General features: G+C 41.5%; 1 protein-coding gene across 1 annotated transcript in view; it reads left to right on the top strand.

Moving 5' to 3' along the window:
- The window catches only part of LOC145412380 (ionotropic receptor coreceptor Ir8a-like), a 214,090-nt gene extending 205,475 nt beyond the window's left edge, over positions 1-8,615 (top strand). Inside the window, exons 15-17 of the mRNA XM_080282268.1 lie at positions 3,385-3,554; positions 6,932-7,053; positions 8,425-8,615. Coding sequence (XP_080138394.1) covers positions 3,385-3,554; positions 6,932-7,053; positions 8,425-8,615 — 483 coding nt within the window. The remainder of the gene's footprint in view (positions 1-3,384; positions 3,555-6,931; positions 7,054-8,424) is intronic.
- The last annotated feature ends 12,504 nt before the right edge of the window (positions 8,616-21,119 follow it).

Genomic DNA, 21,119 nt, shown 5'->3' with positions numbered 1-21,119 from the left:
GCAATAATCCCAAGGCTCCAGCAGGTTCGTGATGCAGTGGACATCCTTTTCTACAACTGCGGACATCCTAATCTGCAGGCCATCTTTACCCTTGCTATACCTGCGACAGGGCAGTGAAATTATGATAAGGTTGCAGTCAAGAAGGTTCTCCAAGCTGTCCTCCACCACGTCCTTTTTCCTACCCTTGGCACCTTCCACTCCGTCGCCACAACCCTCGACCTCCTCTCATCGTCCTCTGAGGCCCCAGCCTTCGACCTCCTCATACTGGCCTCTGTCACCCCAGCCCTCTGCTTCCTTACCCCAGCCAGGCACCACCACGGCCACTTCTTCACCTCAGCCAGGCACCTCTACCATGGCACCACCATCAGCCCCACCGATGTGATTTCTCCACTTGAGATCGCCCCTCAGTCAGAGGTTCATTGGAGTTCCACCTGACACCCTGTGCCACTCCATCTTCACCACTTACTCCAGCACCCTTAGCAGAGGTCGAGCCTGTGGTGGTGGAGGTGGAGTAATCTTTCGGGAAGACATTCGCCACTAGACCATACGGGATTATGTGTACTGTACAGTACAGTACAGCACTGTACTGCACGGTGTACCACTCTACCCTCCATCAATGCCAACACTTGGTGAGTACATACAAATCAGAGATGGGCATTTCCATCCATCCATCATCCAATTCTACGTTGCCCCATGAGAAGCGTAGAAGCCCGGGGCTAGGCAATTTGGTCCTGACATTTAAGATGAGAGTGACCAGCCTCACTCATCCCTGAGTGGCATTACATGAGCAATAACCCCAACCATCCCTTGGATATAAACCTTCACCGGCTCAATCCGATTGGAGTGCTGTAATTACCCACTAAACCACCAGGTGCCATAATTTGGTTATATGGTTACCACCCAGCGTAGTAAATGGTTTCCTGGTGTACAGGAAATCATTAGGCTTGTCACTCAGTGTAGAGTCACCCATAGGCAGAAGGAAGAGGAAAGAATGAAAGAAAAAAAGACAAAAGAAGGAGTGTAAAGTCACCCGTAGGCAGAAGGACGAGGAAAGAATGAAGTAAAGAAAGACAGAAGAGGAAGGAAGGAATGGAGAGAGGAGAGGAAAGGGCAGACATCCGAGAGCAGCACTACATCGAGTGAGTGGATGGTGAGCCCCCCCACCTACCACAAATATATATAAATTATACTGTATATATATATATATATATATATATATATATATATATATATATATATATATATATATATATATATATATATATATATATATATATATTGGCAGCGGTACGAACACTCTAATCCTATTTATTCTACTGTAGTTCAGCCTTTCTTATTACACCAGAAAGACCATGTACAGTACCTCTCATGCTTTCGAAGAGGAATTTTAAGAGATCCAGGAACTTTCTATTTCAGCTTTCGCTGACTAACGCACAGTATTTGTGTGCACTTGTTTACTATTATCGTTGACCTCAAATGACTTCGGAGGTCAACTTCACATAGCCTATGTCCGAACCGGAGGTCATGTGAGTCTCCATGCCAAAATTAGGCTGAAAGGGTAACCGGCGTTGCCCGGACCAAAAAGGCGAACACTTTACCGGTGACCTCAAATGACCCAGGTCTGAATTTTTAACCCCCTAAAACCATCCTTGGGTCACCCTGATTCAGAATATATATGAGTCTGGGGGTCTCTGGCCCTTGGTTTGAGCGAGACTGAAAGAGAAAGAAACAAACAAACAACGCTGCTCTTTTATCTATTTATCTATCTATCTACCTCTCTATCTATCAGGCCCATCGCCAATCACTTAGGTGCAAGAAGCCGTGTAGCCCCTAAAGCAAAAAGAGGAAAACTGGAACCAGGATTTCCTTATGTACAGTACAATAAGGATCACGTCATTAACGAACTTACAGAGCCAAGGCATGGTTGGAATCTCCACACCAGACATGAACACGAAATGCATTAGAAGGATGTCATGGTTATCAGATTTTATAAAAGCATTGATATTAAAAAAAAAAAAAAATCAGAATAACACGTGTTCAGGGAAATTCACCGTTTGAATGTACAGTACAGTATATTAGTTGAATTTCACCTAAAAAAGAGATAAAGAAAACACAAAGGTATGGGAAAAATATGTATCTAGTTGTAAGCTATGCATTTTCTGCTGGTTCATTTGGGGATTTTCACAATAAACGTTACCATGCGGACAGACGCCATGAGGCATGTTGTAGCGGTGCTCGTCCCCGTAGCATGGGTCTTTGAACTTGTGGCAGGTTATTTATCCATTATTCTGGGACACAAGAGTACTGCATCATCCGGGCTACCGTAATTATCTCTTTTAGGTGCTACTCTAAGTACTTATTTTACCCACCGACCCACAAAATTGTGGATGAACATCTGATTCGAATGGCGCCAGCTGACAGGAATTGGTTTCGAACCCATACATTGTCGGGTCGGCAGCTTCGTGTGATGCAAGCCACTCGGCCATGTGACTGTGAGCTGCATATCATGTGCTGAAGGTAACAAATACTTAGAACACTTTGGTAAAATTACCATCAGTTTCATATCTGTCATAATAGAATGATGGCGGTATCGAAGAAACACACGAGTTTATGGCTGTTTTTTGTTCCTGCCATGTTAAATATGCTTTGAATATATTTTTTCCATAGAAATTTTGCATAAGATTTTTGTTAAATGACATTGCGTTCGTTCCTTCTTGATGCTACTGGCCTTATCTGGAGGGAATAGTAGCTCGCGGAAGGTAGGAGGATTGGAGGAGTAACGAGGAGCCATTTGATTTATTTTCATACCCATAACCCTTTCAGTCAAAGGAGTCTACAAATCTAAAGAATATTTAGTGAACACAAGATTCACTGGAGGCATCATCACAGAGACTAACAAAAGTTCCAATAAATTAATTAGACCTTACCAGGACGTGGATTTAATCACACCCGGGGCAGACAGTGGGTGCAGTATTACGTTTTTTTTTTTTTTTTTTTTTTTTTTTTTTTTTTTTTTTAACATGCTTGACCCCAGTCGAGGCTCCCTCTGCGACCTATATTGACTCTGGCACTAACAACAACACACCAGCAGACCACATTTCCACCACACTTCGTACCCTGTGCTCCACAAAATCCTCCCTTTCTCGTGCACCGAGAGAGGGTGTATGGGCAGGTCATTTCTTCAGTGACAATCTAATTCCTCCGTCTTATAGATTAGTTGCTCGCCAGGACCCAAATTACTTAAATTACTTTGAAAATTAATTCTTATTTTCTTTCGTGGTTTTACCATAAGGATAAAATACTGTTCCGGTACGTTTTTCCTTTCTTACATCACTATATAAAAAGAAACGGTTATTTGTTTTAATCTCTATGGTCTCATCGTAGGTCCTAGCCAGCGAGAATGGAGACTTCGCCTTTATCACCGACGCTATGGACATCCGCTACCAGGTGTACCACAGCTGCCTGCTGACTGAGGTGGGGGTGCCCTTCGCTGAGCAGCCCTACGCTATAGCGGTCCAGCAGGGTAGCCACCTTCGGGACGAGATCAGCGGGGTGTGAGTAGCAGAACAAAAGACGGTGGTCAGTAGCAAATAATTTGTAGGATGTGGGTGGCGAGGGGATGTGCAGGATGGGAATATTGGTTGGTGAGTAGGTCGTGGTATGAGAGAAGCTAGGCTTGGCTAAGAGGGGGATGCGTAGGACATACCGTGAAGTAGATAGCAGGCTTCATATTAAATGCGGATAAGTTTGGTTAAATCAAAGGCTAACTGAGGCGAAAACAACAAAGAGGTAGGGCTGGGTAGAGTATGGGCTGGTAAAACTGAGAGCTAGAAAACGTGAACCCTAGAGCAGTGGAGCGTTTTAGCAGTTCGGGAGCAGGGTCTCTACCTTAATGAAAGATTTCCAACATTCCCAAGGGAATGCAAGATGGATTCCCCAGGGCTACAGTATACTGACATATTTCTAGGCAAATTGCCATGGTGGCTAATGACCATGAAAGAATTTAGGATCCCAAAACTAGTGTGTTTATTTGATTCTATGTTTGACCCTGTGAATCCCTTGAATATATATATATATATATATATATATATATATATATATATATATATATATATATATATACAGAGAGAGAGAGAGAGAGAGAGGTTATTTGAGGGTACTGGGCCGAGAAACAATTGCGCCAAATCTGAAGTGAATTTAAGATAAAATAAAGGAATGGCGCTAAGTTAAAAAAGTGTTTGAAAGTAGAAGAAAAAGAAGAAGAACAAAGAAAAAAAGAAAGGTAGAAAAGAAAAAGAAACCGAGGGAATACAGTACGGTTCGTTTTCCCAGTTGTCCCCAACACAACCCCAACAGCCTATGATCTGATAATACTCCAGTAGCTCTGCACATTTCTTGCTCAATATAGAACTACTCCAAGCATAAAGTCAAGCGGTGGGCCAACCTCCACTCCACTGAGGTTAATGAGGTCAGCTGGAACAACTTTCTGCTTTGGTCACGGTTCAAAGCTCCTACGGACTACCACATCAATCCAGACTTTATGAGCCGTTGTGCAGTTTACGGGCACAGGTCTGTGTGGCGTAACAATAAGGAGAATGGGAATATACAGTTTTATAGCGCGCGCGCGTGCGTGCGTGTGTGTGTGTGTGTGTGTGTGTGTGTGTGTGTGTGTGTGTGTGTGTGTGTGTGAACTAAAAACTCAAAGTTCTCATACAGTTTTCATCAAACTTGATGTGGGGGTTGAGGGTCAGGGAGTGAGGAACCAAGTCTTTTTTGAGAACATTGGCCAAAGGTCAGTCTAACATTGGTTAGTCCAATGCTGACCTTGCAAAATCAGTTCAAAGAGTTTTTATCCAATTTTGACCAAACTTGGAAAAAGTTTTCAGAGTAAGGCAAGAATGAAGTTATTCAGATTTTAGAGTGATCAGTAGAAAACCTAGGTCAAAGGGCAAAGTCAAATTTCACCCCATTTGTCTGTTGACAGAATAACTCAAAAGAATTTTGATCCACTTTTAACCAAACTTGATAGAAGTGCTGAGAGTCAGCCAAGGAGGAAATAACTTCTGCTTCAAAACAAAAGGTTAAAGGGTAAGGTCACAGAGCAAGATTAGCTGAAAGTTTCTCTCCGATTAAGACCAAAATTTGTGGAAGTGTTAAAGATAAGACAAGAATAAAAGGTTTTAATTTTGAGAACAAGCAGTCAAAAATCATGGTCGAAAGGAGAGGTCAAATGCCAGGGTCACAGAGCAGTCACCTCAAATAGCTTTAATCTGATGTGAATAAAATTTGGTGGAAGCATTAAGGATTAGGCAGGAAGTAAAGGATTCCATTTTGAGGACAATCAAGGGAAGTCCAAGGTCACAAAGCAAGATCAAAGATCAACCTGTGTGTCTGTGTGTGAGAAAAAATAACTATAGCAGTTTTGATCTGGTCTGACTCAAAGTTGGTAGATAAGTTGTGGATGATCCAAGATTTTGAACTACTGTTTTTTAGAACAGTAGGTCAGAGGTAAAGATCACATGGCAAGGTCAACCTAAAGATGTATTATTCGATGCAGACTTTATTTTGTGAAAGGTTCAGGTCAAATAAGGCAGAAAAAATTCCTTTTTTTTTTTTTTTTCTTTTTTTAATCAGCCAATGATCATGGTCAAAGAGAATGGTCAAATGTGAAGGTCACTGGCCAAAGTCAAGTAAACCAGCTTTGATTTGATTTGAACCAAAGTTGGTGGAAGGGTTAAATTAGGCAAGCGTGAAGTAAGTTGATTTCCAGAATAATCTGTCAAAGGTCAAGATCTAAGAGCAATGTCAAGTGTTCTGCCCTTAGGCGAGTTGATGGGCGTGTGTGTAGCACTGTCCGGGTTCTCCTTCTTGCTTACCCTGTTGTACACTTTTACCAAAGCTAAAAATATGTTACAGATATTTTCATATTGTTTCTCCACTATCCACCTTCATTACACTTAATCACGCACTCCCTTACAACTTGTAGAACAAGTCAGCTCGTCACTCACCGGACTTTCCTACATATTCCGTACTTTTGCTATCATTATTCTTTCCATATACCATTTCTGCAACATTCATCACATACCAACTTCAAATTTCAGTGTTTCAAGTAGGCGCCTGCCTAATGTGACTGCCATTACAGTTATATCCTTCCGTTCGCTGATTTATTGTATTTTTTACTTTTGCTGGCTCCAGGCGATGTCATTTGGTTTAGGAGAGCACCCCTCTAGTGAAGGCGACAGTGGAGCCTATATTTTTTTCCCCATGCTCGAAAAGTCTCTGACAGGGCAAAGGGACAGGGGCTTGAGCCCTTTGGAGCATTGTCTGTCCATGCCTCTGGGGGAGTAGAAATGAGGAAACTTTGGTGGGTGATCACTCGGAAGAGGCTGTTCTCTCATCAGGTCAATGGATGCCTGATGTTGGTTTCATAGCTGAATCTGCTTAATAGGAAATTCGGGTGTATATGATTTACTGAGTGACTAATTATGTACTTTACATTCGCATTTCTGTATATCTTAAATCATTTGCACCTGTAATTGAATGGACGTATTTGTACTGTAACTCAAGCCTGGTAACTAGTGTGGCATACAGGTAACAGGATAACAGAAGGGGACAAGAATGATAGGTGAACTTGAAATGACTGACATTTCAACGGGCAGATGCAATAGCCAGTTACTTAGTCTGCTATCTCTAATGTTATGAACTTTATGAGTGGCTTCTCTCTCTCTCTCTCTGTATATATATATACACTATCTATCTGTTTATCTATAGATAGATGGATAGATAGATAGATAGATAGATAGATATAGCTATACCGGTATAATTTTAATGAAGATTACTTAGCATATTTTCACTGCCCTCCTATCCCTACAGCTCATTTTCTCTACCCGCCATTTTTAAACCCTCCACCACATAACCAAATTTCTTTCAGGATCCTGGAGATGCAGAAGGACCGCCTCTTCGAGGGACTTACAGCTAAGTTTTGGAATTCCTCCGCACGTGGGCCATGTCCGAATGACAGTGATTCTGAAGGCATAACTCTTCAGAGTCTGGGTGAGTCACCACAGCCACCTCCGCATTGTCTGAAAACAACGTATGATGCCCAAACTGATAATTCCAAATGAAAAAAGAAAAGTATTTCGTATTTACTGAGAACTATGTTGCACCTATAAGAGTGAGAAACTCATAGTGAATTGCTGGTCGTTAGGACTGTTGGTTTACTTAAGTAGATTGTCACAATAATGGAAAAAATGTGACAGACTTAAAAATCAAGTCCACAGAATGCTGTTCCCAGAATTATAATACTGCGCACCAAACATAATCAAAACTTTTTAAATTTGATTAGTAGTTTGCTTTAAATATAAGGGCCGTTGCATTGATGAAAAAAAGATCTCTCACCCTTGATTTACTAATCTTATGATTCCTTGAATAATTTCGTGTAAGACACAGAGCAGACAGTGCTGTAGTTACGGGGGGTGAAGGGAAGAGGGGTCTGGGGGTGGCCCCGGGCAACCAGTCAGGTCCTTAGCACCCTCATTTATAATTTCAAACTAATTAATGTGTACATTTTGTGCAGCAATGTTCCCTCCCCCCAGTGGTTCTTGGCCTCACTCTGTCCCTTCCCCTCCCCGCTTCCCTAATTGGTGGAGACCTGGCTACGCCGCTGGAGTAAGAAATCTAAAATAGCGTTCGGAAAAATCGCCGCCTCAAACAGTAGGCACACCTCTGTAACAGGATCCGTCAAACGTTACAATATGTGAATATACAGTAGTTGTTAAATTCTTCCAATTACATTGATTTGGCCATGGTACCAGGAGATAGTGGCCAACTAAAAATGAAAGGTTTGCTTTTTCGTTTGATTGAAGTTTGGTATTCCATGTCGTTTATTACAAGGCAAACATAGATAGATTAGCCTTTAAATACACCTTTATTGACAGCACGATTTATACTGGAATGCTGTTAGCTAACGACCTCTGCATTTCTATTTTGCTTAAAAGTGAAAATGGCATAATACAAGATAGACAGACACTAGAGATAATTGCCTTTATAGTTACTGGGGCAAAAAGAACCGCAACCTTGCTCCCCCTCTCGCCATCTGTCCGTGAGTGAACTAGATGCAAAATGATTCTGATAACGCTGCAGACTAGAACCAAATTATTATTATTATTACTTTTAATTATGGGATTAGAAGTCACCTTGTACCTGGATACAGTCTTTTAACTGAATGTGCTTTATCTATATACAGATCATCCATAATTCACTCTCAGATATTTACTTACTTGAAAAATAGTCTTCGTCGGATAGTTTTGGACTGAATCGTTGATTTATACTCAGAGGAAAAATCGTAAGATATGATCGTTACTTAGATTTTTCTACACTTATCCAACCTATATCGTATTTACAAATGCTGTTCCCTAACACCAGGTGGTGTCTTCATCGCCACGCTGATTGGACTGGCAGTATCGTTAGTGGCCCTGGCGGTGGAGGTGCTGTCGAGGAGAGGCCCCAACACTGCCTCTGTCGCCGACATCTCCCACCGTTTACCCAAGAAGGCAAATAAGACGGTCCCCCCAAAAGATTACATTGCATCCATTAATGTCAAACCTGTTCATTAATACCAGTGTGAAAGTTACTGACCAACTTTTTTTTTTTTTTTTTTTTTTATGTGTCCGACTCTGGGCATAGGCTTCACAGCCTGCTATCAAGGCCCAGCAGTCCTCCTACATATCATACACCTCTACATGTCACCACTTCGGCGCTAACACCCACCGTCCATATTGAATACATGCTAGGGCTGTCTCATACAGGACTGGTGTATTGGTATTAGCGGGGGTATTTTTACGACATTCATGGGTTTGATACTTATTCTTCATAAGTGTTAAACAATGTCACCATATGTCCTTGCTTCATCACTTGCTGAGAAGTTATGAACCCTTGAATCTGGTCAAGCATATCAGAAAAGAATCAGGTACAATATTACTGTGATACCCGGTAACTGATTTTCTTGAAGTATCTGCTTCTGTGGTGACCTTAAGGGTTCCTGGTGTAAAATTTGAGAAATTTGTTTGACTGATGTTTTGAAACCAATTGGAGTTTTATAGTTTCATCTCCATTAAATCACTTTCTAACCACTTACTGGAATGGTCGCGAAATTCCAGTATTGTACATAGTTTATCACGTTAATAAGTTTCGTTTAAGAGAACCACAGTCACTCTATTGTCATGGATACATGCTCTGATAGCTCTAATGTACAGATCACTTACTAGATGTGGATTTACAGGGCACGTAGCTTTACTGCTGAATCACGACCAAATATTTGCCAGTTCTAAGAAAATCTCAGACATTTTGGTGTTTGTGTTTCGAAACTAATGTGTTGCTGAGTAATAACTGTATTAAAATGAGCATCTGCAGATAGATGAATTTCACTGCCATGAGTCAGGAGTATTATATGCAATGTCAACTACTGGTAATGGTTTAGGAAGAAAGTCATGAATAAAAGGTATGTGACACCTTGTTAAAGTATGTGCAAAGAAGTGTGCAAAAATGTGAGGAGTAAAGGAGAAAACGACAAAAAGTCAAAATAAAAACATGTCAGTGTATGCTTGGACTGAAGTGAGAAATCTAAGACTGGCAATGTACATGTATTGTGCCACTATATAAAGGCAAGAGCAACTATAGGCAATGCAAAGATTATAGAGATATAAGTTTGTTGAGTATACTTGGTAGAGTGTATGGCTGAGTCGTGATCCAGATAACTGTGAAATATACAGAACTCTAAACCAGGTAGAACTCTGGAGATTTTAGGTTTGATTGGACTGTATGGATAGGTGCTTGGCTGATGAATACACATGAGCAGCATATTGAGAGAGGGAAGGATCTGGTGACAGCAGGTGCCAATTATGGTGGAACGTCTAATGGCAAACGTTAAAGATGCACTGGAAAGTAGGACAGTGAATAATTTGAGGTATGTGGGGTGTGATGTCTCCATGGCCTTTTACTCTGTTTGTGGATGGTTTGGTGCAAATGGTAGATGTAGTGGGACTGGGTAGAGGTGCAGATTTAAGGGATCCAGAAAGGGAGAGGGATAACTGGAAAATATACCAGTTGTCCTTTGTAGATGATTCAACATTGGTAGCAAGGTTACAACTAAATACTTAGCTGTTGGTATCTGGATTTGGAAATTTGTGAGGGAAGGGAACTGAAAGTGAATGTGAAGAACGAGTACTGTAAAATGTTATAGGAGAGAGAAATCAGAGCTATGTGAAAAAACCTTGATGGGAATATTTTGAAAGAAATTCATTGTTATTTACCTTTAGGGATGCCTGGAGGGTTGCACGAAGGGACCTATGTGGGTGGAGTCGCAGAGTGAGTGAGACTATGCGCCCAATGGCGATTATCCTGCCCCTCCCCCCCTTGATGATAATGATGATGGTACCGGAGACAACAGAAGGAGCAGAATTATTAAAGTCACTGAAAAATTTGTGACAGGGAAGATCCGTACATGTTCAGGGGACAGCGGGATCGGTTGATGGGACAGTGATGACGACAGTAGCGCACAAATGTGGTGCATGAGCTCTAAATGTGGAGGCGCTAAAAGCAGTAGGCTTGGGATTAACGTTTATCCACAAAAAAAGGTCATTAAGAAAGAAAATCGGTCTTTATTTATTTATTTATTTTTTTTTATGTGTCCGACTCTGGGCAAAGGCTTCAGGGCTTATATCTCGGGGGCAGTAGCCTATCCCAAGGCCCAGTAGTCCTCCTACACCTCCACATGTCACCACTTTGGCGCTAACACCCACCGTCCATATTGAATACATGCTAGGGCTGTCTCATACAGGACTGGTGTATTGGTATTAGCGGGGGTATTTTTACGACATGTCGGCGGGTCATCTGGTAGATCAGGAAAGTCTGCTTTTTATGAAATTCAAATCCTTAAACTGTTCCCTGCTCCAGCCGGGATTCGAACCTGGGTCCATCAGGACTGCAGGCCGCCTCTCTACCGAATCAGCCACCGCCTCCCCATTTAGTCACGATCTTCCCCTACAGTACGATCCGTAACAGCTGTGTTATATCCAGATCCTCAATTGTGTTCCTCGAGCAGTGACAAGAGGGAAACAAGTTATATCCAAGAATCTGACCTGGACATGAATCGAATTCATCTTTTTCCAGTTGTGAATTGGATGTACTAAACCATGTTCCAAAGGCTTCCCCTGAGAGTGCTGGATATGAAGTGCCTAACGTCTATTGCGAGATGAAATAGTTTGGCAAAGTAAGGAATCACACGGTATGAATGAGGTGTGGACGAACACGCAGTACCATTAAGACGTGAGAGGAGACTGGTTGGAGCATACTGTATACTATATAGTAGATACGAATACGAAAGAAAGTGAGAGGAAGGGAAAGACCGACAAGGAAGTGAAAAGATGGGTTAAACAGATACTGAATCACAGATGTCTGAGCATCCAGGAAGGCGAAAGGTGTGAATGGAATAAATCAAGATTAAATGAAGTTGTTCATGGGAGCATTCCTTGCCAGTAAGGATATTAAACAGGAAAGGTGTACAGTAAATCCGCCTCATGGTAAGTTTGCTTTGAAATAGTGACAGGACTGCTTACATGACGCGGGTACGCCCTTCATCCGTGGATTGGTGGGAGAACTTATATTAGTTCCTTCCTGGACTTTTTTTTACCAATATATTTATTCTTCCATTTACCTTTCTCGCAGCACTCAACAGATTAATTCGATGGTGATTTATACACTTATAATGGTAACCCTTATGTGTACATATCTTATTCACTCCATTGGTACAAGTCCGCTCGTCCAGTGTCTCTGGAATAACTGTATGAGTTAACAGGGTGAAAAGGGAGGAATTACTGAAAATATTACATATGTTTTATGTTTATTAAACTATGCTGCATGCTGTAAATAGTTTTTGTGATGAAAATTAAACTTGTGTAAGGGTAGACTGAGGTTTGAGTGAAAGGCTCAGTATCCATTTGAGTGAATGTGTGATATCCCTATGCATCCTCATCATTAACATGGATTTGGTTATGGAAGGAATCAAAACAAGAATTACGGAATGCAGAATGAAGCGATAATGCTGTACTGCTTGGCAACAGATTTTTTTTTATTTTTTATTTTTTTATCAGACTGGTTCAGCGAATTTAGAGGTGGTTATAGGACGGCAGGATTTAATTTATAATCATAGAAATAATTTAGAACACTTCTGCATTCAAGAACATTCTCCATGGCATTTTTAAATTACAAAAGCCATTTGAATCATTTGACGCTGTAGCAGGAAAAAGGAAAACGTCAAAAGAAAGTGTAAAAGAAGGCTCTTTACTCACCTACAATGTAAGGAATACATGATCCTAACCCATGTCTTACATTAAAAGTGGGATGGAGCATGCTCATCATCATCATCACCCATATTGCCGAGAAGCTTAGTGAGAAGTCAAGGCATCTTCTTGCTATGCAGACACTGACTGGTTGTGACACTGCATCTTCTCCAGCTGACAAAGCTAAACTAACTGCCTTCAAGAAGTTCATGGCTAGGAATGTTCTCAAGCTGTGCAGTGTTCTGGGTAACAAGTCTGTAACAGAAACAGAGTTAATGGAAAAAGGAAGAGTTTTCTTCATCCTACGGTCTGCACAGCACCAGGGGTATGAAAACAGCAAAGTATGAAGGTGACTCAATGACGAAGGGCAAACTTCTTCACATTAAAAGACAATCTCTGAATGATGGAAAAAAAAAAAAAAACTCAGGTATCATATACTGAGGGGCTCATCTGCAGGTGATGCTCCGAAAGACAGCAGATAAGAAGTGTTCCTCCCCTTCGGTTCATCAGCTATGCCTGGGAAATCATGAATGGTGTCCCATATCCAGACACTGCATGAAGACTTCTAGCTTTTCCTGAGCTGTTGATATTAGTTGCCAGTGCAGGTATGTGCACAGGCCACCTGCAGCTGCGTCAAGGCGAATTTGTCATATTCCAGTTACTACCACTGCTCTGCTTCTGATGGGTCATAACTAGCAAACTAAACCAAAAAGAGAATAATCAGAGCACTCACTAAGGAAGGAAGAGGAGGAGGAGAAAGAGGAAGAAGAGAGGTTAGAAGATGATAACTGACAGCATGATATACATCTAACTCTGTGCTTGGTACGTTGCTGGCTTCTTATATGTATCTCTTTTCATTGTTTGTTTTGCAGTCACTTAGAGTACATTGTTCATTCTGCACAGGTACAGTACTAGTAATTTAATGGTGTGCACTTTTTGTGCAAAACATTATTGTCAGTTTACTGGAATGACACGCGTACTGAACATTAGGAAATCACAAAATGTTGTTTATACCAGTTTTCCTTCTCTTTGTGATGGATGTCCTAGGTGAGGGTATCAAAGATGGAGAATGAGATGGAAGGTGCTGTTCACTAACAATCTTGTACTAACTGCCGGATCAGAGAAAGAGTTGAGGAAAAGGGTGCTGCAGTAGCAGGAAAGATTGCAGAGAAGGAGGGATCATGGTGAATACGCAAAATTAGAAGTACTGGTTAGTAATATGCAAGAGGAAAATGAAATAGGGGCTAGAAATGCAAGTGGTGAGGAAATGAACCCAAAGCTTGAATACCTGGGTCGATGGTAAAAAAAAAAAATGGTGACTATGAGCAGGAGGATTGTGAAAGGGGATAAGGTAAGACGGAAGAAGCGACGGGGGTATCTGGAGTGTTGTGTGACAAGAATCCCAAAGAGGATGAAAATAAGATCCCATGAAGCAATGATAAGGCCAGTGTTGATGCATGAGTGGAAGATCTTTGAGAAGGCAAGAAGAGAAGCTTGCTAGGATTGAAATATGAATGCTTATGTGTATGTTGGGTGTTTCGGTCATGAGTAGGCTTAATAATGGGGAAGTGAGGAGGAAAGCAGGTGTGTTGCGTGTCAGTGAGATCAGATTAGTTAGACTAAGATGGGACGGTAAGGTAGTGAGAAGCGATGAGCAAGAGCAAATTAACAGGGAATAGAAAAGGCCAGTGGAAGGAAGAACTTCGAGAGAAAGACAATGGACTAGGTGGAGAGATGTAGCTTAACCTGTCACGTCCCGACCGATTTCGCACCTCCGATACCCCCCAATCCCGAGCTATTTTGGATTTTTTTTTTTTTTGGTTAAAACCACCGCTTTTGGTGAGAAACATCGAAAATTCATAGAGAAATCGCTCACCTGAGGTTTAAAATACTCGATACAGGTAGCAGTACCTCCTTACCTTACTGGGATTTCTATCAGGCTGGCTCCAAAGAAAACGAGTTCTATGGGAGGGTAACTATTCCACACCACTCATAAACAGTATTTATTTATTTATTGGGTACGAATTTATATATAGTACGAGAGTAGCCTATAGTGGTTTTCAAACAGTAATATAGGCAGTTATAAGCATTGTTTCACTCACTACTTCACCATCATACCTGACCTTTTTTGGCGACATTACCAGATCATCATTTCTGACTGTTTCTTCCTCTAATGCTGTGTAAACTTTGTCCTCCACATTGTCATCGACTGGGGAATAACTCTGGCCCTGAGTGTCTTTATTGGCCAGGTCACTGGTAACAGGTGAATTGCCGAGACAATGGCGTGCGGGGGGGGGGGAGGTTATGCGGTGTAAGGCATCGTCCCTGCCTGGCATCTTGTAGAGGAATAGAGGAAAGTGTCCCGTGTATACGTACCAAAAATCACGCGTGAAAATTGAAAATTGTGCAAATTATGAACTTGTAATTGCGCGATGTACCAGTAGGTCGTCGGGACTGGCAGTTACGTAATGTTGCAATGTACCCATATGTCGATGGGACGCCTCGGGTTAAAGAGATTTGAGAGACGCAGGACTCGTGGAGGGCGATGCCATGGATAGACAGCTATGGAAAAAAAATCACTTTAGGGAGTGGCTTTTTGAAGAAAAGGAAGAAGAAGAAGAAGAGGAGGAGGAGGAGGAGGAGGAGGAGGAGGAATTTACCCATTCAGGCGCATTCTAAATTATTGCAAGTCTTCTTGATCCAAAGAAATATCGATTGAAAGCAATAGGCAACTTTACAAAACATTTAGCATCGTACTTTTTATGTATTACAGAGTGAAAAGTGTTTCCCTGACAGTATGCACCTGAGCTGGCCCTGTTAAGTCCCCGCTAATACTCCCTTCTAAACCATAGTGAAAAATTCTACCAGGCCTTGGCCTCCAGGTTCCAGCAGTGATGGAGCAACTGGCCATGGAGAAGAAAACATCTGCTCATCAGCAATAGATGATAAGAATCTCTGGGTATCAAAATCTAGCCGTCTTTAGAAACTAAACCTTGATAATGAAGCCGGTTTGACTTTTTAACTCGAGGAACCGAAAGATGTACAATGGGATACCATAGGTTTTGGTGAAACTGGGATACAGGGTGGGGAATTCATATAACTCTCTGATGGTTATATACTGTGCTAAAGTGGCAAACAAGAAAAGAGGTAACTTAATGTAAGATTCTTCGTTGATCAGCACATAAGTGGTAATTATTTTTTTTAGTGTACAGGGAAGAGTAACAGACTTAATAATAAACCTGATAAGAAATGCAAGATGAATATAATCCCAGTATATGATCCAGCATCAGCTTGTGAGGACGAAGAAGTAGCAAGGCTTTATAAAGATGTAGAGGAAATCATGAAAAAGGATGAAGCCCAGTGTACGTTCGTGATGGGGGACTCTCATGTGAAAGTACGCAATAAAAAGACAGGCAAGACCGCTGAGTGAGTATTTAAAATGCAAGAGGCCAAATGTTGGTGGAATTTTCTTAAATAACCAAATTAAAGTTCATGAATACTGTACCTTTTCTCAAAAAAAATAAATAAATAAGACTAATAAAGGAAGTAAGAGTTGGACTTGAAACAGGCCAAATGGTGAAAAAAAAAAAAAATGTTTATTTTCACTGAAAAATACATACAAACAGTAATTATACTGAACAAGATGTTATTGTTGTTGCTGTTGTTGTTTAATCCTAGTCTGTCTGGCAGGGCAGTTGACCACAGGTACGCAACCGCCTCTATGAGGCCGTCAGATAGGTTTTCTACATAGTCTATGTTGTGTCTGCGTCTTAGTGGGGCATGTGTTATGTAGTGCCCCCTTATGTATAATACTTTACATGGGCCTATACAAGCTGGGCAAGTGTCATATGTGATCTACTCCACCCGGATGAGAGCTGGTAACTGAGGAAGGGCTGGGTGATGTTCTGATCTAAGCCTGGTTAGATGAACTCGATCAATTCTTTTTAACACTTTTGCGGTCCTAACTCCCTGCAGCCAGCAGAACCCTCCTGCTTCCCCCCCCCCCATCTCACTCTCCCTTCCTCTTTCCTTGCCACGCCGCGAGTTATTTTCTTTCCCGATCATTTTTGCACCCCGAAATATTTGGATTAGCGGATTTGTTTTTATATCGTTAGAAAGCTGAGGCTTTATAGAATAAGATGAAAGAAAAAAGAAGGTAATATAGCATAAAGCAAAATAATTATGACGAGTATAAGCTGCATGACAGCAATAACGTTTTTTGGTCATGATTTCGACTTTTCCCACGAATGAAATTAGTATCACCAAACTGGAAATTCAGTCAGGCTTGTATCAGGCCACGTTTCAGGGTGCTGGATGGAGTTCGTGATTTATGGTGAATATTTCTTTGGTCGCTGGTCCGCGTCCAAAGAGCTGGTTAGAAACTTTTAGGTTGAACGCAGATCTGCTTCCAAAGACCGCGAAAGTGTTAAGGATGTCTATGATGGGTGAAAGTCAGGAGGGGGCTTGCATTACGGTGTTCTGACCAAGATGTTGTACTGCTCTACGCATGAAATAAGTTTGTAGGTGTTTTTTTAATTGATAGTATTGGAATATCTGAAGGTGGAATGTAGGTAACGTGGGTTTGATAATTATAATGTTTGTGTGGTGACTTTTATGCACCTAGTTATGTTGCATGGTTATATCATAGAATGACTAGGGTCTTACATGTTACCACCAGCTGCTGCATAGAAATTTATGTCTTACTCACAAAAATATTTGCTAATAAGAAGAGATTTGGTTTCAAAGTGTAAGTGAGCTGTAGGAGTGATGATGCATAGAGTGATGTTCTGTATGGTCTCCAAGGTGTAATAATGGTGTTATATAGGATGGGGGCCTATGCCAAGGAAGTATAAGACATCAAAAATCTGCTGTAGTGTCTGTACCACAGGAAAAGTGTTTATATATTGTCCAAAGTCTGTCCCTGCAAGTGCCTTAAGTGCAGTGAGTCTGAGGGTACACTGTCTATTGATGTTTGTATGTGGTCTTTAAAGATGAGTTCAGAGTTGTATGTTGCTCCGAGGAACTTTGTACAGGATATGTGTGGCACAGGTACACTTGCACAGAAAAGTATCCATACTATCTTGTGCTAAACAATATGACACAAACAATGATGGCAATGAAAAAACAGGAAGGGGTCGTGGAAACTGTTGGTAACCCTGACCATGATGTAATGCATCGATATCGATCATTAAGCACACTTGAAGCACTGTGTGGCATTTCCTGAAACACCTGAGGACCCTCCTTAGACATATTTCGTAAGATATAAATGACTATGGGCGTGTTGTGTTTTTTCTCAGAGATGGTGCTGGAAGCCTTTATCAAACGTAATATAATTATCACATTTACAGTCATGGATGATGCTTTACGAATACGATGATTTTTTACTATTGCAAGTGTTTTTCCATGGCCCAAGATGTCACACGTATAACACTAAGGATATAATATATGTATCTATTTGTGCGGTCGGTGGGGGCGCCCAACATCGACTCACTCGATGTAGTGTTACATGACTGACAAGCCAAATTATTTCCTGTAGGCCAGGAAATCATTTAATACGCTGGGTGATAACCATAAAACCAACCCGCACGTGTTCCATATGTGTCAACAAGTGAGTTGGTGGAGGCTTAGTGCTCTTCCCCTAAAAACAACAAACTAAAAAGACAACATGCCTCGGATCCAGACTGACTAACAGATGACTACCACAGACCGAACAATGGAATCGTTGGGGATTGCTAAGTGGCATACGAGAGGTTTGGATGATGAGGTGAAAGAAAGATGGTCCAGGTGCTCGATTTTTTTTTTTTTTTTTTTTTTTGCCTATCGACCACTGAGGCCGGAGCCCCTGGTCATTAATGCAAAAAAAAAAAAAAATATATATATATATATATATATATATATATATATATATATATATATATATATATACACACACACATCCATGCATATGAATATTCACACTTTCATGCACACGTACATATATATATAATAATTTTTATTTTATTACCTTTTTGTATTTTTATTTTTATTTTCTAAAATTTTTTTTATTTTAATCTTATATTACTTATAAACTAAAATGCCTAATCTAAAGACCCTAAAACTAATCACCTAACAGACAAATCGCTAACCTATACTAAATCCTAAGAGAAAAATAACTAGACCTACATTAATGGTAAAAAAGCCTCGACCAAGAGAGCACCATCGACTGCAGGTATGTAATGCCTTTCTACATTACATACCTGCACTCATCACCTGGTGGCTGTCAGTCGAGGCACAACCTAATATAGGGGACATCAATATATGAAAGGGAACCAGACGAGTCAGGAACATTTCCATATACGTCAGCTGTCGGCCCTAAGTAGAATAACTTAAGCAAGATGGTATAATGTATTTACATAATTTGTACAAAAAGTGAAGAGCCTCGCCCAGCAGACCACCATCGACTGTAAGTGCCCAATACCTTCCTATATTGCACACTTGCACTCATCAGCTGGTGACTGTTAGTCGAGGAACGGAGTTTAATGTAGGGGACATCAATATTAGAAACAGATCTGTGGGTGGAGGAACTGTTTCAAATACGTCAACTGTTAACCCTATTTAACACTACAATATATACATATTTACAGCTGATAAAAACCATAGCCATACAGTAAAAAAGTCACATCACTCTGATCAGTTCGGTCTCCCTCAGGAAAGCCATCAATTTATCAGTCATAACAATGTCCCCATCACCCAGGATGGTGGAAAGGGTGAACGGGACGTCTGCTGCGCCGCAGTAATTTATAAGTGAAGCACGTTCACGAATAAATCGCCGACAGCACAGGATGATATGACTGATAGATAACACCGCATTACACGTGTCACACTGCGGTGGGAATTGTCTTTCCATATAAGGTTTCATGTGCGTTAATATAGTGGCATTAAGCCGTAACCGTGCCAACACTTTTTCCTCTAGACAACTGGGACGGTTGGCAGTGTCCCAGTCGCCCAGGTACGGCTTACAAGTCGGAATATTAAGTCTGGTCCACTGACCTTGCCACAGAAGATTTATTGATTTCTTTCTGAGACAGACGCGACCGTAGATCACGAGGAATGTCCCAAGTCTCCTCGAGCTCTACAGCCGACTTTGCAAGTAAGTCAGCCTGCTCCTTGCCGTAGATACGACAATGACCAGGCACCCAGATCAGCGTGAATGACTTGTTGCATGAATGCAACTTATAAATGATGCGGCCCTGGATCTCGTGAGAGTCCGTAGTACAAGATGCAATTCCCTGAAGGGCTGATTTTGATATGACAAATGAGTCATGCCTAGAGCTGAGAGCATAGTCTATGGCTTTGTCAATAGCAAAAAGTTCGGAGGTAAACACAGATGTATGAGTAGGCAACCGATACCTGAGGGCACATTCAGTCGACCACACACTTGCACCCGCACATTCACTCGACTTGGAGCCGTTGGTGTACAAGTGGCGGGACCCCAAGTGACAAATGATGATGTTACGAAACAAGTGGTGGACCTCCGCCTCCGGCGCCTTGGCCTTTGGTGCTGGGAGCCATGTAACATCAACATTAAAGCCAGGTGGCTCCCAAGGCGCTATACTTTTTAACACCAACTTGTCACAGTCACTGGGGTCCACACCAAGCTCCTGAGTCAGTAAGTGGAGGCGAAAGGCAAGTGGCCGACGCACCCCCCGCAGAAGGTGGTGGTATTGACGCAGGGGGGTACAGGCCACATTGCCGATATTACTTTTCCTAAATGTTCGTATCCCGTACGAAAAGGCCAGGTGGTCTCGGCGAATACAGAGGGGAGGCACATTCGCCTCCACTTCCATACGAGCTACAAGGGTACACCGGATGGCTCCAAGACACATTTGCAAACATTTATTCTGTAGCACATCCAATCCTTTCAGCGTGGCATCGGATGCCGAGCATACACCTGTACGCCATAGTCTAGCTTTGATCGAATGAGGGACTTATACACCATTAATAAAGATTTTCTGTCGGCACCCCATGTAGTACCCGCTAGGTACTTCAGGACATTTACTGGTTTATTGCAACGAGCAAGCAAAGTATTAACATGAATTTTAAAGTTCAACCGACGATCAAAATGAATTCCCAGAAACTTTACAGGATTTTGAAAAGGTACCACCTGATTATCCAAAGTTAAGCACAAATTAGGTACGTTACGATTAGTGAAGACTACAGCGGCACACTTACGGACGAAGAACTTAAATCCCCACTGCAAGGCCCATTGGTGGACAGAGTCAAGGGCTGCTTGAATCCACCCAGCAGAAAATTGTGCATAACGGGGGGAGTGCCATATTGCACAATCGTCAGCATAGAGTGAGTATTTAAGATTCCTGGGGATGGGAGCTGATGACAGAATATTATTGATCATAATACTAAATAAAGTAGGACTAAGCACACTTCCCTGCGGCACCCCGTTTTCCTGGATAAATATATCCGATGTTACGTTACGGGGCAATTTGACAGAGAAAGTCCTGTCCCTTAAGAAATTTGAAATAAAAATAGGCAAATTTCCTCTTAAACCATAAGCATAGAGCTTCATTAGTATACCGTGTCGCCATGTCATATCATAGGCTTTATGGATGTCCAAGAACACCCCTATCATGAAGTATTTATTGGCAAATGCCTCTGAAATACAATGCTCCAAATTCATTAAATGATCTAGTGAACTTAAGTATTTACGGAAGCCACATTGTTGATCATTTAACAAATTCTTCGACTCTAAAACAAAAAGAAGCCTATTGTTTACCATACGTTCCA

Source organism: Coenobita brevimanus, chromosome 93 (assembly GCF_032717465.1).
Source record: "Coenobita brevimanus isolate Jiangsu-jjx chromosome 93, ASM3271746v2, whole genome shotgun sequence".
Lineage (NCBI taxonomy): Eukaryota > Metazoa > Arthropoda > Malacostraca > Decapoda > Coenobitidae > Coenobita > Coenobita brevimanus.
Note: the sequence above shows the minus strand (reverse complement) of the source record. Positions and strands in the feature narration are given on the sequence as shown.